The following is a 23,161-nucleotide window of genomic DNA, read 5'->3' as shown; positions in this document are numbered from 1 at the left end:
ATGACAGAGTGAGTCTATACGAGGGAGACTCTACATATTGCTCCCTTAATGACAGTAACAGTGTTAGAGGAAGCCCCGAGTCCTGTTCAATTACCAGTGCCATCATCTCACCCCAATGTTATCTGAACAGTTAAAGTACTCCACAGATGGCTATCGATGACAGACATATTTATCGTCATCCCACAGCCTAGGGCTTTGTCCCAAATGGCATCCTGTTCCGTTTATAGTGCACACTTCTTTTCTTTTTACCATTTCCCGTAGGGCTCCCATAGGGCTCTGGTCAAAAGTAGTGTACTATGTTGGGAACAGAGTGCTATTTGTTACACAGAGCCCTAGAACACATGGAAGCCAATGAGAAGCGCTGGCTAGCTGTGTTTACGTTCCAATGCACACAGAAATATAAAGAGGCCTGTTTGATGACTCCGGAGTCAATGGTGCTTTCATGATATAGTGTGCGCCATGGATAAAGTCAAGCCACATGGCAACTGGTACAAGTGTACAATTTGGCTACATGGCTGAACATAGTTCAACTCTCGAGGCGGAGCGAGGTCGTTTGACTCGTGTGCCATCTGTTGATTGGCCCAAGTGATTAGGGAATTATTTGTTAGGGAACTACTTTGTCTAACAGCCATTGGGATGGTGAAACAGTGCAACGATGTCAGAATGTACTCTTAATATGCAGTGAGCGCTAACAGTCGTGTGTCAGTGACAAATGTTTTGTTGTTTTGGCTCTGTACTCCAGCACTTTGGATTTGAAATGATACAATGATTATGAGGTTAGTGCAGACTGTCAGCTTAAAATTGTGGTTATTTTCATTCATATTAGGGGACCAAAATTATTGTGTATTAAAGTAGTACAAATGTAAGTATTAGGTCCCATATTCATAGCATGCAATGATTACATAAAGCTTGTGACTCAACAAACTTGTTGGATGCATTTGCTGTTTGTTTTGGTTGTGTTTCAGATTATTTTGTACCGAATAGAAATTCATGGTAAATAATGTATTGTGTCATTTTGGAGTTACTTTTATTATTAATAAGAATAGAATATGTTTCTGAACACTTCTCCCTTAATGTGGATGCTACCATGATTATGGATAACCCTGAACGAATTGTGAGAAAGTTACAGAGGCATAAATATCATACCCTGCTCCAAAATGCTAACCTCCCTGTTATTGTAATGGTGAGAGGTTAGCATGTCTTGGGGGTATGAGTTTGGTGCATCTAAAATGGGGGTCTATGTACAAAACGTGCTGTAATTCCTAAACGGTTCAACCTATATGGACAAAAATACCCTTAAATTACAGCTGACAGGCTCCACTTTAACCCCATCATCATTATACCATTTCAAACTGCTAGAGTACAGAGCCCAAACGACAAAACAATATGTCCCCAATACTTTTAGAGCTCACTGTACATGATGTGGTCGGTGCTTCATTCCAAAGACCAGTTCAGATACATTAGCCGACATGACGGGACAAAACTAGACCTTTTAAGAATGTCGAGTTGTAAAAACAGCTGACTGAAGATCAGGTCGCAGATCAAACAGGGGAGAGACATGCGTGTCAAGACCGTTTCTACGGCAACGGCGCCGCTTTACAATGAAGTGATGAAACTTCGATACAAGGTGTTTTAGCAAAGATATATCACAGAATATGTGTACCAGAAACAGGCCACACCGTGTGACTTGCCAGAGAAACATCCGCAAGATAAAAATGTAACCTTTATTTAACTAGGCAAGTAAGTTAAGAACAAATTCATATTTATAATGACGGGCTACACTGGCTAAACCCGGACGAGGCTGGGCCAATTGTGCGCCCCCCTCTATGGGACTCCCAATCACTGCCGGTTGTGATACCACTGAATCACACGAGAGTTCTAAAACTTCTAAAACGACACTGTTCAGATCAAACAAACTTTGTTCTATAACGACATAAAACCGTCTCGTCTCGTCTCATGTATCTGAACTAGGCTTTAATGCTAAGTGGTGTGCTATTCTGGATATTAGAACAGAACCAGGGATTAGTTAAAGGTAGAGTCAGTGATGCACAAAATGAACAGCAATATCGGGCCAATTGCTGCAACAACTAAGGCTGTTAAAGGGTGAGGCTACATCATCCTGCTGCTCATGGTAACATCATCCTTCTGCTCATGGTGACATCATCCTGCTGCTCATGGTAACATCATCCTGCTGCTCATGGTGACATCATCCTGCTGCTCATGGTGACATCATCCTGCTGCTCATGGTGACATCATCCTGCTGCTCATGGTGACATCATCCTGCTGCTCATGGTGACATCATCCTGCTGCTCATGGTGACATCATCCTGCTGCTCATGGTGACATCATCCTGCTGCTCATGGTGACATCATCCTGCTGCTCATGGTAACATCATCCTTCTGCTCATGGTAACATCATCCTTCTGCTCATGGTAACATCATCCTGCTGCTCATGGTAACATCATCCTGCTGCTCATGGTAACATCATCCTGCTGCTCATGGTAACATCATCCTTCTGCTCATGGTAACATCATCCTGCTGCTCATGGTAACATCATCCTGCTGCTCATGGTAACATCATCCTGCTGCTCATGGTGACATCATAGAGTCTAAGTTTAAGACCACCACTACTCACCCCAGGGTCACACAGCTTCAACCCATCAATCAATTCCGTCCGTCTCTACTCACCCCAGAGGTTTCTCCAGTCGACTGGCGGGTGATCCCACAATCTCTCCCAAGGTACAGAACACCTGCCCCAAGAAGTCCTGATGGAGGGGGGGTGGAGGGACAGAGGGAGGAGTGGAGAGTTCGTTGTTCATGGGGAGACAGGGGGAAAACAAGGACAGCTGATGAGGAGCTGAGCAACGTGTTATAAGCAGTGTGTTATAAAACATTGAAGAGAGATAAAGTTTGGTTGGAGGAGTCAAACACGTACGTCAATGTCGGAGGGCTTCCAGGGAGGAGGAGAAGGAAGAGGAAGAGGAGGAGGAGGAAGAGCAGGAGGAGGGGTACACCAGGCGGCAGCATAGACAATAACAACAACAACCACAACAATAACAACCACAGAGCATATCATGTAAGAGAAGGCACAAGACTCAAATACCATACAAGACCGTCATCAAACAAGAGAAAACACAAAGGGGGAAAGAAGAGAAGAAAAGGGGGGGCAACGGGGAGAAAGGGGAGGAGAAAGGGGATAGAACGGGGAGAAGGGGGGGAGAAAGGGGGATAGAACGGGGAGAAGGGGGGGGAGAAAGGGGGATAGAACGGGGAGAAGGGGGGATAGAACAGGGAGAAAGGGGAGGAGAAAGGGGATAGAACGGGGAGAAGGGGGAGGAGAAAGGGGGAGAAAGGGGGATAGAACGAGGAGAAGGGGGGATAGAACAGGGAGAAAGGGGGATAGAACGGGGAGAAGAAAGGGGGATAGAACGGGGAGGAGAAAGGGGGATAGAACGAGGAGAAGGGGGGATAGAACGAGGAGAAGGGGGGATAGAACAGGGAGAAAGGGGGATAGAACGGGGAGAAGAAAGGGGGATAGAACGGGGAGAAGAAAGGGGGATAGAACGGGGAGAAAGGGGGAGAAAGGGGGATAGAACGGGGAGAAAGGGGGAGAAAGGGGGATAGAACGGGGAGAAGAAGGGGGATAGAACGGGGAGAAAAGGGGGAGAAAGGGGGATAGAACGGGGAGAAGGGGGGAGAAAGGGGATAGAACGGGAGAACGGGGGAGAAAGGGATATAGAACGGGGAGAAAGGGGGAGAAAGGGGGATAGAACGGGAGAAAGGGGATAGAACGGGGAGAAAGGGGGATAGAACGGGGAGAAAGGGGGATAGAACGGGGAGAAGGGGGGAGAAAGGGGGATAGAACAGGGAGAAAGGGGAGGAGAAAGGGGATAGAACGGGGAGAAAGGGGGATAGAACGGGGAGAAAGGGGGATAGAACGGGGAGAAGGGGGGAGAAAGGGGGAGAGAACGGGGAGAAGGGGGGAGAAAGGGGGATAGAACGGGGAGAAGAAAGGGGGATAGAACGGGGAGAAAGGGGGATAGAACGGGGAGAAGAAAGGGGGATAGAACGGGGAGAAAGGGGGAGAAAGGGGGATAGAACGGGGAGAAAGGGGGGAGAAAGGGGGAGAGAACGGGGAGAAGAAAGGGGGATAGAACTGGGAGAAAAGGGGGAGAAAGGGGGAGAAAGGGGGATAGAACGGGAGAAGAAAGGGGGATAGAACGGGGAGAAAGGGGGATAGAACGGGGAGAAGAAAGGGGATAGAACGGGGAGAAAGGGGGGAGAAAGGGGGATAGAACGGGGAGAAAGGGGGAGAAAGGGGGATAGAACGGGGAGAAGAAAGGGGGATAGAACGGGGAGAAGAAAGGGGGATAGAACGGGGAGAAAGTTGGAGAAAGGGGGATAGAACGGGGAGAAGGGGGGGAGAAAGGGGATAGAACGGGGAGAACGGGGAGAAAGGGATATAGAACGGGGAGAAAGGGGGGAGAAAGGGGGATAGAACGGGGAGAAAGGGGATAGAATGGGGAGAAAGGGGGATAGAAAGGGGAGAAAGGGGGATAGAACAGGGAGAAAGGGGAGGAGAAAGGGGGATAGAACGGGGAGAAAGGGGAGGAGAAAGGGGGATAGAACAGTGAGAAAGGGGAGGAGAAAGGGGGATAGAACGGTGAGAAAGGGGAGGGGAAAGGGGGATAGAACGGTGAGAAAGGGGAGGAGAAAGGGGGATAGAACGAGGAGAAAGGGGAGGAGAAAGGGGGATAGAATGGGGATAAAGGGGGATAGAACGGGGAGAAAGGGGGATAGAACGGGGAGAAAGGATGATAGAACGGGGAGAAGGGGGAGAAAGGAAGAAAAGGGGGGAGAAAGGGGGATAGAACAGAGGAGGAAGGGGGAGAAAGGAAGAAAAGGGGGGAGAAAGGGGGATAGAACAGAGGAGGAAGGGGGAGAAAGGAAGAAAAGGGGGGAGAAAGGGGGATAGAGTGGGAGAGAGAGAGGGAACTGGGTTTTATGTAAGACGACAGTTAGTAACACAAAATTGAGTACAAAACAATCCAATTTAAACATGGCAAATGAAGAAATAATGAATAATTTTCTGGTATTATGCAAACCATTGACTGCAGATATATTATCATATATTATATTATTGTGTGACTAATGCGTTGCTTTTCAAAGCTTTCACTGCAAAACATTATGCTATCATTCATTCATCATCATAACATTATACATGTGAGCACATTGCTAATACCATTGAAGCACAATAGATCATGCCTAGAATGTAAGAAAATGGGTTTCACAAGTGTTGATAATGGTATGAAAACGCAACCTTCAGTTCTTACAAAAAATATAGGTCACACGATATAGACGGGTTAGCTGATAACGTCAAGGAGAACGATGCTCACGCTTCAATGGGGCAGAAGTCTGTGAGCATATGGTTCTGGATGGCCAGATGGCTATCAACAATGACAATAAACTGCCATGGTTCTGGATGGCCAGATGGCTATCAACAATGACAATAAACTGCCATGGTTCTGGATGGCCAGATAGCTACCAACAATGACAATAAACTGCCATGGTTCTGGATGGCCAGATGGCTATCAACAATGACAAGAAACTGCCATGGTTCTGGATGGCCAGATAGCTACCAACAATGACAAGAAACTGCCATGGTTCTGGATGGCCAGAAAGCTACCAACAATGACAATAAACTGCCATGGTTCTGGATGGCAATGACAAGAAACTGCCATGGTTCTTGGCCAGATAGCTACCAACAATGACAATAAACTGCCATGGTTCTGATGGCCAGATAGCTACCAACAATGACAAGAAACTGCCATGGTTCTGGATAGCCAGATAGCTACCAACAATGACAATAAACTGCCATGGTTCTGGATAGCCAGATAGCTACCAACAATGACAAGAAACTGCCATGGTTCTGGATGGCCAGATAGCTACCAACAATGACAATAAACTGCCATGGTTCTGGATGGCCAGATAGCTACCAACAATGACAATAAACTGCCATGGTTCTGGATAGCCAGATAGCTACCAACAATGACAATAAACTGCCATGGTTATGGATAGCCAGATAGCTACCAACAATGACAATAAACTGCCATGGTTCTGGATGGCCAGATAGCTACCAACAATGACAATAAACTGCCATGGTTCTGGATAGCCAGATAGCTACCAACAATGACAAGAAACTGCCATGGTTCTGGATGGCCAGATAGCTACCAACAATGACAATAAACTGCCATGGTTCTGGATGGCCAGATAGCTACCAACAATGACAAGAAACTGCCATGGTTCTGGATGGCCAGATAGCTACCAACAATGACAATAAACTGCCATGGTTCTGGATGGCCAGATAGCTACCAACAATGACAAGAAACTGCCATGGTTCTGGATGGCCAGATAGCTACCAACAATGACAATAAACTGCCATGGTTCTGGATGGCCAGATAGCTACCAACAATGACAAGAAACTGCCATGGTTCTGGATGGCCAGATAGCTACCAACAATGACAATAAACTGCCAAGGTTCTGGATGGCCAGAAAGCTACCAACAATGACAATAAACTGCCATGGTTCTGGATGGCCAGAAAGCTACCAACAATGACAATAAACTGCCATGGTTCTGGATGGCCAGATAGCTACCAACAATGACAATAAACTGCCATGGTTCTGGATGGCCAGATAGCTACCAACAATGACAATAAACTGCCATGGTTCTGGATGGCCAGATAGCTACCAACAATGACAAGAAACTGCCATGGTTCTGGATGGCCAGATAGCTACCAACAATGACAAGAAACTGCCATGGTTCTGGATAGCCAGATAGCTACCAACAATGACAATAAACTGCCATGGTTCTGGATGGCCAGATAGCTACCAACAATGACAATAAACTGCCATGGTTCTGGATGGCCAGATAGCTACCAACAATGACAATAAACTGCCATGGTTCTGGATAGCCAGATAGCTACCAACAATGACAATAAACTGCCATGGTTCTGGATAGCCAGATAGCTACCAACAATGACAATAAACTGCCATGGTTCTGGATGGCCAGATAGCTACCAACAATGACAATAAACTGCCATGGTTCTGGATGGCCAGATAGCTACCAACAATGACAATAAACTGCCATGGTTCTGGATGGTCAGATAGCTACCAACAATGACAATAAACTGCCATGGTTCTGGATGGCCAGATAGCTACCAACAATGACAATAAACTGCCATGGTTCTGGATAGCCAGATAGCTACCAACAATGACAATAAACTGCCATGGTTCTGGATAGCCAGATAGCTACCAACAATGACAATAAACTGCCATGGTTCTGGATGGCCAGATAGCTACCAACAATGACAATAAACTGCCATGGTTCTGGATGGCCAGATAGCTACCAACAATGACAATAAACTGCCATGGTTCTGGATGGTCAGATAGCTTGTTTCATCTTGTTCTTGATACCATGTCTTGTTTTGAGTTATTTTGAATGATTTCACGTCAATGCTAATAAGGCAACAAACCAAAAAATAACTACCTTAGCAAACCATTAACTGTCTAAATGTATTTGAGAGACAATGAGTGCTCATTTTACAAATGTATTTATGTTTTCAATAAACATTGGAGACTAAATAAAGTTTACATGCTGTCAACAATCTAAGCCAACCCTGTCTGTTTTGACCCGGTTTTGTTGCTAAACAACCAACTTGTCTATGTGCTAAATGTATTATTATGAAAGCTACACAATATCAATACATAATGTAATATGCTATCAATATTTATAAAAAGGTAACAGTGTGTGGACAGACAGCAAGGCCACATCGTGAAACGCTGGTTAGTAAGGCACTATTATTTACTATTTCCATCCAACAGTATATGTGAGCTGCGGGACGACATGGATTTTTGATTAGCATAAAACCAAAATAGGGAATGGCATGCATTTCAAAATAAAAGTTTCCATTTCAAAATAAAAGTTTCCATTCATGGAGAATAGAGGATGATGGCAAAGAAAAAGTCAAACAACAATGAGGCACCGGCACAAAGTGACAGCTTTTTCACTTACATGCTTTGCCAGATCTGGACTTTTGGAATCAATGTCATATCTGAAATCACAAAGAAAGTCAGATTCAAGTGGTGACTGACTGGCGTTTGAACATTAACACATAGAAACACAGTGATTTGATATCATTCTTGATGGCGTGTAGGCTCGTCTACAGTGGAACAATGATACAATGACAGACATTTGAACAGACACAGAAGGCATAGGGGCCACCAGCCACCTACATTTTTTTTAAACATTTACCGGTTAGAAAAAAATATTTACTTCACTTAATCCATCTACACTTCATAAATGAAGACCCCTTTACACTATTGTCCCTGCTGTAACTCACTTATTCACATTAGAAACGATCAAGTTTAGAAAAATGTGTCTTAGCAGCTGCCAGCCGATAAGCTTTGGGTATAGAGGTAATTAGAACGGTTGTGGTCATACGCAATTCCTTTAAAAACTACTCCTGCTCTTTTCATAGAAGTAATTCAAATGGAGGAATGTGTCCTCCCCTCACCCCCCCCCCCTTAATCCCGCTGATAGAGGTATATAAAAGAGGAGGAGGATGGAGGAGAAGGGAGGAGGAGGAGGATGGAGGAGGAGGGAAGATGAGGGAGGAGGAGGGGGAGGGAGGAGGTGGATGGAGGAGGAGGGAGGAGGAGGAGGAGGGGGAGGAGGAGGAGGGGGAGGGGAGGGAGGAGGAGGAGGGGGAGGAGGGAGGAGGAGGAGGGGGAGGGGAGGGAGGAGAAGAGGAGAAGGCTGTCCCGCTGACAGAAAAAGAGAAATGTAAATGTCTTAGACTAATTAACATGTAGGTGAAGCACCTCTCCTTAGTCTCCCAACAAGGAGGTCAATGAAAAGGGCCCACGTGAAGTTATTGAGCCTCTTGAGAGGTTCAGCAGAGCCTGGATTTTTACTGTACTGTATCATCAAGTCCATGTGGGCTACTCTCTATTCAAAGTAGTACAAATTAGGCAGTGTTTTCTCTTGCTGATGGCTGGAAATGTACTGTAAAATGAAGTTCATGAGGGCTTCTGTCAACTCACTGTAGAAAGACAAACAATAATATTAGGCAGAGGCTATTGAGGGAATAAGGAAATGATCTCCGTTTTCTAAGCCTCTTAATGAAGTCTCACCTCTCTACTCTGCACTCTGATTGGGTCTTTCAAGAGACTGGGAGGAGGATGGAGGAGGAAGAAGAGGAGGACACTGGAGGAGAAGGAGGGAGGAAGAGGATGAGGGGAGAGGGAAGGGACGGAGGAGGAAGCTGTAAGAGGAGGAGGAGGATGTAAGAGGAGGAGAAGGGAGGATGGGGAGGAGGAGAGGGACGAGGAGGAGGAGGCAAGAGGAAGAGGATGAGGATGGAGGAGGAGGAGGAAGAGGAGGATGAGGAGTGAGGACGGGGAGGGAGGACAGGGTGGGAGGACGGACAGAGGGGGGAGAGAAGAGGAGGGGGGATGGTATAGTAGGTTGGATGAAGGAGGATAAAGAGGGAGGAAGAGAACAAAGAAGAGGAGGATAAAGGGTGGGGGCTGTGTGATACCTATGGGACTCAAATGGGACTCTCTCGGCTTCAGACATTTGCTTTAAAGTGTGAAGAATGAGAATAAACCTACATGAAATATTGAACATCCTCTTATACCAATATATCTCCCTCCTGCTCCCAACACAATACTATCCAAATGGGGGGGGGGGGTTGCGAACGAGTGAAAGAGAAAAAGAGAAAGCAAGAGAGAAATAGGAGGATAGAAAGGAAAGGTTGTTTAGGAAAATTAGCACATCACATGTGAAACTCATACACCCTCCCTGCCTCCCTGCCTGGTGAATCCTCATAGACCAGATCGAAGAGAATAACTGCTCACACGTCAAAGCGTAGATTCTGCTTTTCTTCAAAGAAGTAGTCCAAGATGTACTTCCTGACAAAGTCTGGATCCAGAGTATTGTCAATCACCTCCGTCCTCCCAAACTAGAAGAGAATAGAGGGAGAGGGAAGGGGGAGAGAGAAGGGGAGAGGGCGAGGGAAGAGATGGGCAGAGTGGGAGAGAGAGGGAGAAGGAGAGAGAGAAAGAGAAAGAGAAAGAGAGTAGGGGGAGAAAGAGTGATATGGAGAGAGTTGGTTTGTGAGAAAATAATCATAAACTTTAATGCAGTTAATAAGAAAGCAGCCAAGTGTTTCATTCCTCTCCTCTCCTCTCCTCTCCTCTCCCTCTCCTCTCCTCTCCTCTCCTCTCCTCTCCTCTCCTCTCCTGAAGACACCACGCAGCAGGTAAACATAGCATTTGATTAGCGCAGATCAATAATGACAGTGTTGTAATGACTAACTGGATCCTACAACTCCACAGCTGCTCTGGCCTGTCTGAAAAAGTCCACTCTCTATTGATGTCATTACGAAACACTAGCAGGAACACTTGCCTGTAAGTATGTACATGAGGGGCAAATAAACACAAAAGTCGCCAGATTGGTAAATTAAATAAAATAAAATGAAAGTCAGAGTCCCGAAGAACAATTGGCCAGTGTTTTCCAGGGAGTTCTAATTCCACTGTATCAACTGAGAACCGGCAGGGATTAAAAAGCACGTGAGAGGATGAGGTACTGCAACTCCAATAACACAGTGAGGTGTCCTGTGGTGCTAAAAAATACTGTGAGATGGTGTAACACTGTCTGGTGGTGTAACACTGTGATGGTGTAAAAACTGTCTGATGGTGTAACACTGTGATGGTGTAACACTGTGATGGTGTAACACTGTCTGGTGGTGTAACACTGTGATGGTGTAAAAACTGTCTGGTGGTGTAACACTGTGATGGTGTAAAACTGTCTGGTGGTGTAACACTGTGATGGTGTAAAACTGTCTGGTGGTGTAACACTGTGATGGTGTAACACTGTCTGGTGGTGTAACACTGTGATGGTGTAAAACTGTCCGATGGTTTAACACTGTGATGGTGTAACAATATATGATGGTGTAACACTGTGATGGTGTAATGCTGTGTGTGATGGTGTAACACTATATGATGGTGTAACACTGTGATGGTGTAAAACTGTCTGGTGGTGTAACACTGTGATGGTGTAACACTGTCTGATGGTGTAACACTGTGATGGTGTAAAACTGTCCGATGGTTTAACACTGTGATGGTGTAACAATATATGATGGTGTAACACTGTGATGGTGTAATGCTGTGTGTGATGGTGTAACACTATATGATGGTGTAACACTGTGATGGTGTAAAACTGTCTGGTGGTGTAACACTGTGATGGTGTAACACTGTCTGATGGTGTAACACTGTGATGGTGTAAAACTGTCCGATGGTTTAACACTGTGATGGTGTAATAATATATGATGGTGTAACACTGTGATGGTGTAATGCTGTGTGTGATGGTGTAACACTATATGATGGTGGAACACTGTGATGGTGTAATGCTGTGTGTGATGGTGTAACACTATATGATGGTGGAACACTATGTGATGGTGAAACACTGTATGATGGTGTAACAATATATGATGGTGTAGCACTGTGATGGTGTAATACTGTGTGTGATGGTGTAAAACTGTCTGGTGGTGTAAAACTGTGATGGTGCAACACTGTGATGGTGTAACAATATATGATGGTGTAACACTGTGATGGTGTAAAACTGTCTGGTGGTGTAACACTGTGATGGTGTAAAAACGGTCTGATAGTGTAACACTGTGATGGTGTAAAACTGTTCGATTTGTGTAACACTGTGATGGTGTAACACTATATGATGGTGGAACACTATGTGATGGTGAAACACTGTATGATGGTGTAACAATATATGATGGTGTAGCACTGTGATGGCATAATACTGTGTATGATGGTGTAAAACTGTCTGATGGTGTAACACTGTGATGGTGTAAAACTGTCTGGTGGTGTAAAACTGTGATGGTGTAACAATATATGATGGTGTAACACTGTGATTGTGTAAAACTGTCTGATAGTGTAACACTGTGATGGTGTAAAACTGTCTGGTGGTGTAACACTGTGATGGTGTAAAACTGTCCGATGGTGTAACACTGTGATGGTGTAACAATATATGATGGTGTAACACTGTGATGGTGTAATGCTGTGTGTGATGGTGTAACAATATATGATGGTGTAGCACTGTGATGGCATAATACTGTGTGTGATGGTGTAATACTGTCTGATGGTGTAATACTGTGTGTGATGGTGTAAAACTGTCTGATTGTGTAACACTGTGATGGTGTAATACTGTGTGTGATGGTTTAAAACTGTCTGATGGTGTAACACTGTGATGGTGTAAAACTGTCTGATGGTGTAACACTGTGATGGTGTAAAACTGTCTGATGGTGTAACACTGTGATGGTGTAAAACTGTCTGGTGGTGTAACACTGTGATGGTGTAAAACTGTCTGATGGTGTAACACTGTGATGGTGTAAAACTGTCTGATGGTGTAACACTGTGATGGTGTAAAACTGTCTGGTGGTGTAACACTGTGATGGTGTAAAACTGCCTGGTGGTGTAACACTGTGATGGTGTAAAACTGTGATGGTGTAATACTGTCTGATGGTGTACCACTGTGATGGTGTAATACTGTGATAGTGTAATACTGTGTGATGGTGTAACACTGTGATGGTGTAATACTGTGATGGTGTAACACTGTGTGATGGTGTAACACTGTGTGATGGTGTAATACTGTCTGATGGTGTACCACTGTGATGGTGTAAAACTGTGATAGTGTAATACTGTCTGATGGTGTACCACTGTGATGGTGTAAAACTGTGATAGTGTAATACTGTGTGATGGTGTACCACTGTGATGGTGTAATACTGTGATGGTGTAATACTGTCTGATGGTGTACCACTGTGATGGTGTAATACTGTGATGGTGTAATACTGTGTGATGGTGTACCACTGTGATGGTGTAATACTGTGATGGTGTAATACTGTGTGATGGTGTACCACTGTGATGGTGTAATACTGTGATGGTGTAATACTGTGTGATGGTGTAACACTGTGTGATGGTGTAATACTGTGTGATGGTGTAACACTGTGTGATGACTGTGTGATGGTGTAATACTGTGTGATGGTGTAACACTGTGTGATGGTGTAACACTGTGTGATGATGTAATACTGTGTGATGGTGTAACACTGTGTGATGGTGTAACACTGTGTGATGGTGTAACACTGTGTGATGGTGTAATACTGTGTGATGGTGTAACACTGTGTGATGGTGTAACACTGTGTGATGGTGTAACACTGTGTGATGGTGTAACACTGTGTGATGGTGTAATACTGTGTGATGGTGTAACACTGTGTGATGGTGTAACACTGTGTGATGGTGTAACACTGTGTGATGGTGTAATACTGTGTGATGGTGTAACACTGTGTGATGGTGTAACACTGTGTGATGGTGTAATACTGTGTGATGGTGTAACACTGTGTGATGGTGTAACACTGTGTGATGGTGTAATACTGTGTGATGGTGTAACACTGTGTGATGGTGTAACACTGTGTGATGGTGTAACACTGTGTGATGGTGTAATACTGTATGATGGTGTAATACTGTATGATGGTGTAATACTGTGTGATGGTGTAACACTGTGTGATGGTGTAACACTGTGTGATGGTGTAATACTGTGTGATGGTGTAATACTGTATGATGGTGTAATACTGTGTGATGGTGTAACACTGTGTGATGGTGTAACACTGTGTGATGGTGTAACACTGTGTGATGGTGTAACACTGTGTGATGGTGTAATACTGTGTGATGGTGTAACACTGTGTGATGGTGTAATACTGTGTGATGGTGTAACACTGTGTGATGGTGTAACACTGTGTGATGGTGTAACACTGTCTGATGATGTAATACTGTGTGATGGTGTAACACTGTGTGATGGTGTAATACTGTGTGATGGTGTAACACTGTGTGATGGTGTAACACTGTGTGATGGTGTAACACTGTCTGATGATGTAATACTGTGTGATGGTGTAACACTGTGTGATGGTGTAATACTGTGTGATGGTGTAACACTGTGTGATGGTGTAATACTGTGTGATGGTGTAACACTGTGTGATGGTGTAAGTAACACTGTGTGATGGTGTAATACTGTGTGATGGTGTAACACTGTGTGATGGTGTAACACTGTGTGATGGTGTAATACTGTGTGATGGTGTAATACTGTGTGATGGTGTAACACTGTGTGATGGTGTAACACTGTGTGATGGTGTAATACTGTGTGATGGTGTAACACTGTGTGATGGTGTAACACTGTGTGATGGTGTAATACTGTGTGATGGTGTAACACTGTGTGATGGTGTAACACTGTGTGATGGTGTAACACTGTGTGATGGTGTAACACTGTGTGATGGTGTAACACTGTGTGATGGTGTAACACTGTGTGATGGTGTAATACTGTGTGATGGTGTAACACTGTGTGATGGTGTAACACTGTGTGATGGTGTAACACTGTGTGATGGTGTAACACTGTGTGATGGTGTAATACTGTCTGATGATGTAATACTGTGTGATGGTGTAACACTGTGTGATAGTGTAACACTGTGTGATGGTGTAACACTGTGTGATGGTGTAACACTGTGTGATGGTGTAACACTGTGTGATGGTGTAACACTGTGTGATGGTGTAATACTGTCTGATGATGTAATGTGTTGTAATGTGTTGTAACCAGAGGAGCTGACACACACACCGCTCTGCTGTGGTTAGTTGGTTCCCACAGCTAATTGTGTCTGTTATGAATAATTCATGTTTAGAGGCCTGGCTGAGGCTTTGAGATGCATGAACATGAATTAATGATGGGCCAATAGAAAGTGTTTCTTACCATAAACTGACGGAGTGAATTAATTATAACATAGTCAGGTCTCACAGTTTTTTACAATCACTTTGGCACTAATTTCGGAACATTGATGTCATTTTTCAAAACTCTAGACAACTCAAAACCAATAATCATATTTTTTTCAAAACTATAACACTTTTTCCAATTGCTTGGATACAATACACAGAAAGCTAAGATCATTTGTTCATTGAACTAAAATCACCTGTTCAAAATGACAACTTAACATCAAAGTATTACCATTTCAAAATGCAATTCACACATTACATCTGAGATGACTGTCTATTCATTTCATTACAATGATCTAACTATCAATTGATACAACTGCTCAAAATGATAAGTAACTGTTGCGTTACTCTTAATGCATAGTTTTATGGAAACTGACGAACAATATTCCATGTTTAGATCATGAAGGTTTCAGGATAACGAGATCCATTGACACCAATTACTGTGGATCACCAATTGGACGACATTATCTATGGATGTAATATTTCATCATCATTCTTTATCAGACACTGTTTCTATGGTCCCATGTACCACTTTTTACTTTATACTCACCGGCCACTTTATTAGGTACACCTATCTAGTACTGGGTAGGACACCCTTTTGCCTCCACAACAGCCTGAATTATTCACGGTGTTGTACGTTAAGAGATGCCCTTCTGCACACCACTGTTTAAACAGCTGTTATTTGAGCGTTTGTGGCCTTTCTGTTAGCTTGAATGAGTCTGGACATTCTCCTCTGACCTCTCTCATTAACAAGGTGTTAATGAACGGCCCACAGAACTGCCGCTCACTGAATGTGTTTTGTTTATCGCACCGTTCTCTGTAAACTCTGGAGATTTTAGTGCGTAAAAATCCCAGGAGGGCAGCTGTTTCTGAGATGCTGGAATCACCATGTGTGGCATCAACAATCATACCACGGTCAAAGTTGCTTAAAGCTCTCTACTCTATATACTCTATATATTGAGTTGCAGGCAGCCACATGATTCGCTGTTCGAATGTAACCATCCTTGATGAGCTAAATCAGGTCTGTATAGCTGATGGCGTGACCTAAGTCATTGTGTGGGATAATGTCAGGTTCCACCATGCTCAAATGGTGCAAGCCTGGTTTCAGGCCCATCCACAATTTACCACCCTGTACTCACCCCCATAATCTCCTTTCCTAAAAATCCAAACGAATAATTTTTCTCCACATGGGGGTGGAAAGTATATGGTAGGCGCCCTCACGAACAAGCCGCCCTTCTCCAGGCCACGGATGACACATGCAATGACCTCACGGCAGACCAGTGTCATGCCTGGATTCACCAGAAGATTCTTCCCACGATGTTTGGCTAATGAAAACATCCATTGTGATGTGGATGAGAACCTGTGGCCAAATCCACAAGACAGGGTTGATGGAAATATAGATGTACAGTAATCAATCCTTTGTTATGCTTTTTACAGTAGGCCAGCTGAGGAACACTGCAGTGATGTTTTACAGTAAGCCAGGTGAGGAACACTGCAGTGATGTTTTACAGTAAGCCAGGTGAGGAACACTGCAGTGATGTTTTACAGTAAGCCAGGTGAGGAACACTGCAGTGATGTTTTACAGTAAGCCAGGTGAGGAACACTGCAGTGATGTTTTACAGTAAGCCAGCTGAGGAACACTGCAGTGATGTTTTACAGTAAGCCAGGTGAGGAACACTGCAGTGATGTTTTACAGTAAGCCAGGTGAGGAACACTGCAGTGATGTTTTACAGTAAGCCAGGTGAGGAACACTGCAGTGATGTTTTACAGTAAGCCAGCTGAGGAACACTGCAGTGATGTTTTACAGTAAGCCAGGTGAGGAACACTGCAGTGATGTTTTACAGTAAGCCAGCTGAGGAACACTGCAGTGATGTTTTACAGTAAGCCAGGTGAGGAACACTGCAGTGATGTTTTACAGTAAGCCAGGTGAGGAACACTGCAGTGATGTTTTACAGTAAGCCAGCTGAGGAACACTGCAGTGATGATTTACAGTAAGCCAGGTGAGGAACAGCGCAGTTGATGTTTTACTGTATTTGTATTTTCTTTGTAGCTAATTATTTTTGCTTTGATTCAAAGAAACCAATGAGTGATTTTATTGTATTTCATCAATAAATGTCATATTTTGTTCAATGATTCCACTGTGTCTGTAGTATTCTCTCTACTAGTCCTTTTACAGTGATGTATTTACGTGTAGTACCATAAACAAAACATCTATCACATATTTTGTACTACAATATTTAATGATTGTACAAACAACTACACAGTGAAACTATTGGTGTCTTGTGTGTGGGAGATCTAAATGAATGTTTCTATGGTATTTCATGATAAATTAGTTATTTGAACCAATGACTGCAAGTGCAAGGTTTCTTTAAAGATATGAATGCACTATGCAATGTTTTGAACATTGGACAGCCTGTGTTAAAAGTGATGACCGTTTTGAGTAATGTGTCTAGAGTTTTGAAAAATGACCACAAGGTTCTGAAATTAGTGCCAAAGGGATTGTAAAAAACTGTAACGTGTAGATGACACTGCCGAATTACACTGCTACAGGGAAAATCATGTCACACAGGTCTGTGTTTTGACATCACACTGCTACAGGGAAGACCATGCTACACAGGTCTGTGTTTTGACATCACACTGCTACAGGGAAGACCATGCTACACAGGTCTGTGTTTTGATACATAATACAGTTGTGGAAAAGACAGCTACACATTTAAATAGGTTAGAATTGTTGCAATTTAAAAATGGCATGAGGCAAGTAGTGTTCTTAAACCCTTTTTTTCTTCATAATATTCTCTCTCTCCCTCTCTTTCTGTCTCTCTCACTGTTTCTCTCTCTCTATCACTGTTTCTCTCTCTCTATCTATCACTGTTTCTCTCTCTATCACTGTTTCTGTTTCTCTATCTATCACTGTTTCTCTCTCTCTATCACTGTTTCTGTTTCTCTCTCTATCACTGTTTCTCTCTCTCACTGTTTCTCTTTCTCTCTCTCTGTTTCTCTCTCCATCTCTCTCTCTCTCTCTATCACTGTTTCTCTCTCTCCCTCTGTTTGTTATGGAAGGTTTGGGAATTGCTTCCTTTTATGTGGTTGTAGAATTTAACGGCTCTTTTCTGGATTTTGATCATTAGCGGGTATTGGCCTAATTCTGCTCTGCATCCATTATTTGGTGTTTTACGTTGTACACAGAGGATATTTTCTTGCAGAATTCTGCACGCAGAGTCTCAATTTGGTGTTTGTCCCATTTTGTGAATTCTCGGTTGGTGAGCGGACCCCAGACCTAACAACCATAAAGGGCAATTGGTTCTATAATCGATTCAAGTATTTTTTGCCAGATCCTAATTGGTATGTTGAATTTTATGTTCCTTTTGATGGCATAGAATGCCCTTCTTGCCTTGTCTCTCAGATAGTTTACAGCCTTGTGGAAGTTACCTGTGGCGCTGATGTTTAGGCCAAGGCTTTCGACTTTGTCAATCACCACATTCTTATCGGCAGTCTCAACAGCCTTGGTATCTCAAATGACTGCCTCGCCTGGTTCACCAACTATTTTTCAGACAGAGTTCAGTGTGTCATATTGGAGGGCCCATTGTCCGGACATCTGGCAGTCTCTATGGGGGTACCACAGGGTTCAATTCTCAGGCCGACTCTTTTCTCTTTATACATCAATGATGTCGCTCTTGCTGCTGGTGATTCTCTGATCCACCTCTACGCAGACAACACCATTTTGTATACTTCTGGCCCTTCTTTGGACTAACATCCAGACTAGCTTCAATGCCTTACAACTCTCCTTCCGTGGCCTCCAACTGCTCTTAAATGCAAGTAAAACTAAATGCATGCTCTTCAACCGATCGCTGCCTGCACCTGTCCGCCCGACCAGCAACGCTAGTCTGGACGGTTCTGACTTAGAATATGTGGACAATTACAAATACCTAGGTGTCTGGTTAGACTGTAAACTCTCCTTCCAGACTCACATGAAGCATCTCCAATCCAAAATTAAATCTAGAATCGGCTTCCTATTTCGTAACAAAGCATCCTTCACTCATGCTGCCAAACATACCCTCGAAAAACTGACTATCCTACCGATCCTTGACTTTGGCGATGTCATCTATAAAATAGCCTCCAACACTACGCAGAAAATTGGATTCAGTCTATCACAGTGCCATCCGTTTTGTCACAAAAGCCCCATATACTACCCACCACTGCGACCTGTATGCTCTCGTTGGCTGGCGCCAGCTTCATATTCGTCTACCAAACCCACTGGCTCCAGGTCATCTATAAGTCTTTGCTTGGTAAAGTCCAGCCTTATCTCAGCTCACTGGTCACCATAGCAGCACCCACCTGTAGCACTCACTCCAGCAGGTATATTTCACAGGTCACCCCCTGTAGAAAAGGCCCATGGAGTTGGTGGAATAATCCTTTAATTCATTGCTACTTACTTAGCTGGGCCAGGGGCGCTTTAATTAGGTCAGGTGGAAATATCCGACAGATCTCAACTCCATAAAAGGAGGAAATTGCCATCGCCTGATCTCGCTGCTTTCTCTTGCTTAACTCCGTCTGATCCAGACATTCTGTGCGTCCATGAATCCACGTAAGTCCATCGACTCTCTTACCTTTCATCTGAACTATCTGTGGCGATCGGGGGAGTGGACCATCAGTTATTGTTTATAGTTATCACCGCGGAGCGCGGCTTGGAGCGCACGCTTCAAACATATTGTGTAATGTGAATTGTCAATGATCACGGCCCTACGGATCCTCATAGGCCAATTATGCAATCGATATGGTTAATATGTAATGAAATTAATTATATGTACACATGAAGACAATTGAAAGGGTGAAATGAGAAACGTCATTGTTTGCTAACTGATCGACTTTAATACCAAACTAATGGGGATTATAGATTGAATAACCATTCACTGTTTGTATTCTTTCATGATTTATGATAAATAGTTACGAGCCTAAATGGCTCACGGATGATTACTATTGACTTCTTAATGAACTGGATTGTTGACTTCCCTAATTATGTTAATTGAGAATGATAGTTATAATATGATATCTTTGGGATGAGGAATTTGATCGGATACATGTTATTTGTTTCCTTTGTGATGCAGCCCAGACTACTCAGTAAATATACCACTTTATGGTTAAAGGAAGTCCTGCCTCAGTCTCATCCATTCCTCTGTCACCTGACACGTGACCACCTGTTCACCTTCACTGTCAGTCATCCTACCTGTCCAGCTACCCACACAGATTCCACTAATCTTTCACCCCCAAAGCCTATTCCTCATTTGGCCACCTTTCTTTCCAGTTCTCTGCTGCCAATTACTGGAAGGAATTGCAAAAATCACTGAAGCTAGAGACTCATATCTCCCTCACTAACTTTAAGCATCAGCTGTCAGAGCAGCTCACAGATCACTGCACCTGTACATAGCCCATCTGTAAATAGCCTATCCAACTACCTCATCCCCATATTGCTTTTGTTTTTTTGCTCCTTTGCACCCCAGTGTCTCTACTTGTACATTAATCTTCTGAAGATCTACCACTCCAGTGTTTAATTGCTAAATTGTAATTACTTCACCACTACGGCCTATTTATTGCCTTACTTCCCTAATCTTACCTCATTTGCACAGACTGTATATAGATTTTTTCCTATTGTGTTATTGACTGTACGTTTGTTTATTCCATGTGTAACTCTGTGTTGTTGTTTGTGTCGCACTGCTTTGCTTTATCTTGGGCAGATCGCAGTTGTAAATGAGAGTTTGTTCTCAACTGGCCTACCTGGTTAAACAAAGGTGAAATAAAAAAAATATATAAAAAGTGTTTGTAGTTATATGTACAGTATATGTATAGTTTTTTGTGTGCTCTTGGGCAACAATGTCTAGATGGAATTTGTATTTGTGGTCCTGGCGACTGGACCTTTTTTGGAACACCATTATTTTGGTCTTACTGCGATTTATTGTCAGGGCCCAGGTCTGGCAGAATCGGTGCAGAAGATCTAGGTGCAGCTGTAGGCCCTCCTTGGTTGGTGACAGAAGCACCAGATCATCAGCAAACAGAAGACATTTGACTTCAGATTCTAGTAAGGTGAGGCCGGTTGCTGCAGACTGTCCTAGTGCCCTCGCCAATTAGTTGATATACATGTTGAAGAGGGCGGGGCTTAATTTTTTTTGCCAATTTTAAACGCACACTTGTTTGTGTACATGGATTTTATAATGTCGTATGTTTTTCCCCCAACACCACTTTGCATCAGTTTGTATAGCAGACCCTCATGCCAGATTGAGTCGAAGGCTTTTTTTAAATCAACAAAAGCATGAGAAGACTGTGCCTTTGTTTTGATTTGTTTGTTTGTCGATTAGGGTGTGCAGGGTGAATACGTGGTCTGTCACACGATAATTGGGTAAAAATCAAATTTGCTCAGTACTTTGCTTTCACTGGGGAAATGTATGAGTCTGCTGTTAATGATAACGCATATCATTTTCCCAAGGTTGCTGTTGACGCATATCCCTCGGTAGTTATTAGGGTCAAATTTGTCTCCACTTTTGTAGATTGGGCTGATCAGTCCTTGAATCCAAATAATGGGGAAGATGCCAGAGCTAAGGATGATGTTAAAGAGTTTTAGTATAGCCAATTGGAAATCTCACTCTCTCTCTTGCTCTCTCTCTCTTTCATTCTGTCAGTCTCTGAGCTAAGGGCAGGATTCAATCATTATCACACAAGTATTGCCAAAGATCCGTGTCATAGCTTTATTGAAATTTAAAGGCAATGTTCCCTCGTTCGCAGAGATTGCCTTCAAGGTAAACAGAAATTACCTTTACATTTGAACACCAATGTTTTCTGCAATAGTTCCCATGATAGGGATTGAATCCAGCCATAACGGTAGATTCAGGACAAGTTGAGATCTCTTCAGATCAAAGAGCTGAGAAAAATACATATCTCACAGTCAGGAGAGGACAGGCTGGAAGTAGAGGAAGTGGTGGTGGCAGAAATCCAGAAGCAAACTTACATCAGCCTGAGCCAAGAGGCCTAACTTTACAAAAGGCAAAAAGATTCCGCTGCAGAGTGAAGACTCAGCTTTCTCCAAGGCAATTTAAATAGATAAGGGCCAGAGCCAGTGCTATGTGAGGAAATAACAGCCTTACCTGGAAATGCCCTCTGGCTCTGCACAGTGGGGGTCTGAAGCTTAGACGGGAGCCAGGGCCAGACAGGTAAGACTGTACCATTCCCTGTCAACCCCAGACAGACAAACCCTGGTATGTGGATGTCACCTCTCCCCGGCTGTGCAGCCTATAACTCTCACCTGAACTAGCATAAATTGTGAGACGAGCCTCACATGCTGAGCCAACCAGACACGTGCATGTGCCCGTTTGCTCCATCGCGAACACATTGATTTTGTTCACCCACACCAGAAGCGATCAGGACGCGCAGGTTGAAATATCAAAACAAACTCTGAACTATATTGAATTATATTAATTTGGGGACAGGTCGAAAGCATGAAACATTTATGGCAATTTAGCTAGCTAGCTTGCTGTTGCTAGCTAGTTCGTCCTGGGATATAAACATTGGGTTGTTATTTTACCTGAAATGCACAAGGTCCTCTACTCCGATAATTAATCCACAGATAAAACGATTAAACCAAATCTGTTTCTCATCATCTCTCCTCCTTCCTTCAGGCTTCTGTTTCTTCTTTGGACATATGCTGGTTGGCAACCAACTTTACCTCATTACTACAACCGACAGGAGTGTGGACCTAAGTTCATCTTTAAATCACCCATGTGGGTATATGCTCCTAAAAACCAATGAGAAGATGGGAGAGGACTGACTTGCAGCGCGTTGAACATCACAAATATAGACACTCGCGAGCAGTGTGGGTGCAATGATTGAATGTACATGTACATGTATATTTATTTTGCAAAGCTCGTGCACGAAACGTATGTCAGCCTTCTCTTTAACCTTATAACAAGAAAGCATTGTTGGTGGAGATGTCGAATTCAGCCTCCAATGCCTTCTCTCTAACTAAAATATACTGAACAAAAATATAAATGCAACATGTAAAGTATTGGTTAGGGCTGGGCGATAAATCTATATAAATAATTATCGAGGTAATTACTTCCCTCAATAATAATACAAAAACATTTAGATTAATGTTCGATAATGTCTATATATATATATAGATATAGAATAATTAGTTACAGCAGTCTATTTCACCTCTGACGCAGCAGGAACGTGCAGAAGTAGAAGTAACAATATGCAGGTGGAGAGGTACACGCCCACTAAAAACCACTTA

The 23,161-nt window shown here is 43.4% G+C and overlaps 1 protein-coding gene across 3 annotated transcripts in view; it reads right to left on the bottom strand.

The window, feature by feature from the left end:
* LOC118374969 (copine-5-like) overlaps nt 1-23,161 on the bottom strand; it is a 191,494-nt gene that overhangs the window by 122,140 nt on the left and 46,193 nt on the right. Inside the window, exons 4-7 of one of the 3 annotated variants that reach the window (XM_052481580.1) lie at nt 9,916-10,019; nt 8,069-8,108; nt 2,933-2,947; nt 2,686-2,762 (exon numbers count right to left, since the gene is read on the bottom strand). In XM_052481580.1, coding sequence (XP_052337540.1) covers nt 2,686-2,762; nt 2,933-2,947; nt 8,069-8,108; nt 9,916-10,019 — 236 coding nt within the window. Of the gene's footprint in view, nt 1-1,557; nt 2,583-2,685; nt 2,763-2,932; nt 2,948-8,068; nt 8,109-9,915; nt 10,020-23,161 lie in introns of those variants that run through there. The other 2 variants (XM_052481583.1, XM_052481581.1) reach the window with 2 other exon arrangements.

This window comes from Oncorhynchus keta, chromosome 27, assembly GCF_023373465.1.
Source record: "Oncorhynchus keta strain PuntledgeMale-10-30-2019 chromosome 27, Oket_V2, whole genome shotgun sequence".
NCBI classification, from domain to species: domain Eukaryota; kingdom Metazoa; phylum Chordata; class Actinopteri; order Salmoniformes; family Salmonidae; genus Oncorhynchus; species Oncorhynchus keta.
Note: the sequence above shows the minus strand (reverse complement) of the source record. Positions and strands in the feature narration are given on the sequence as shown.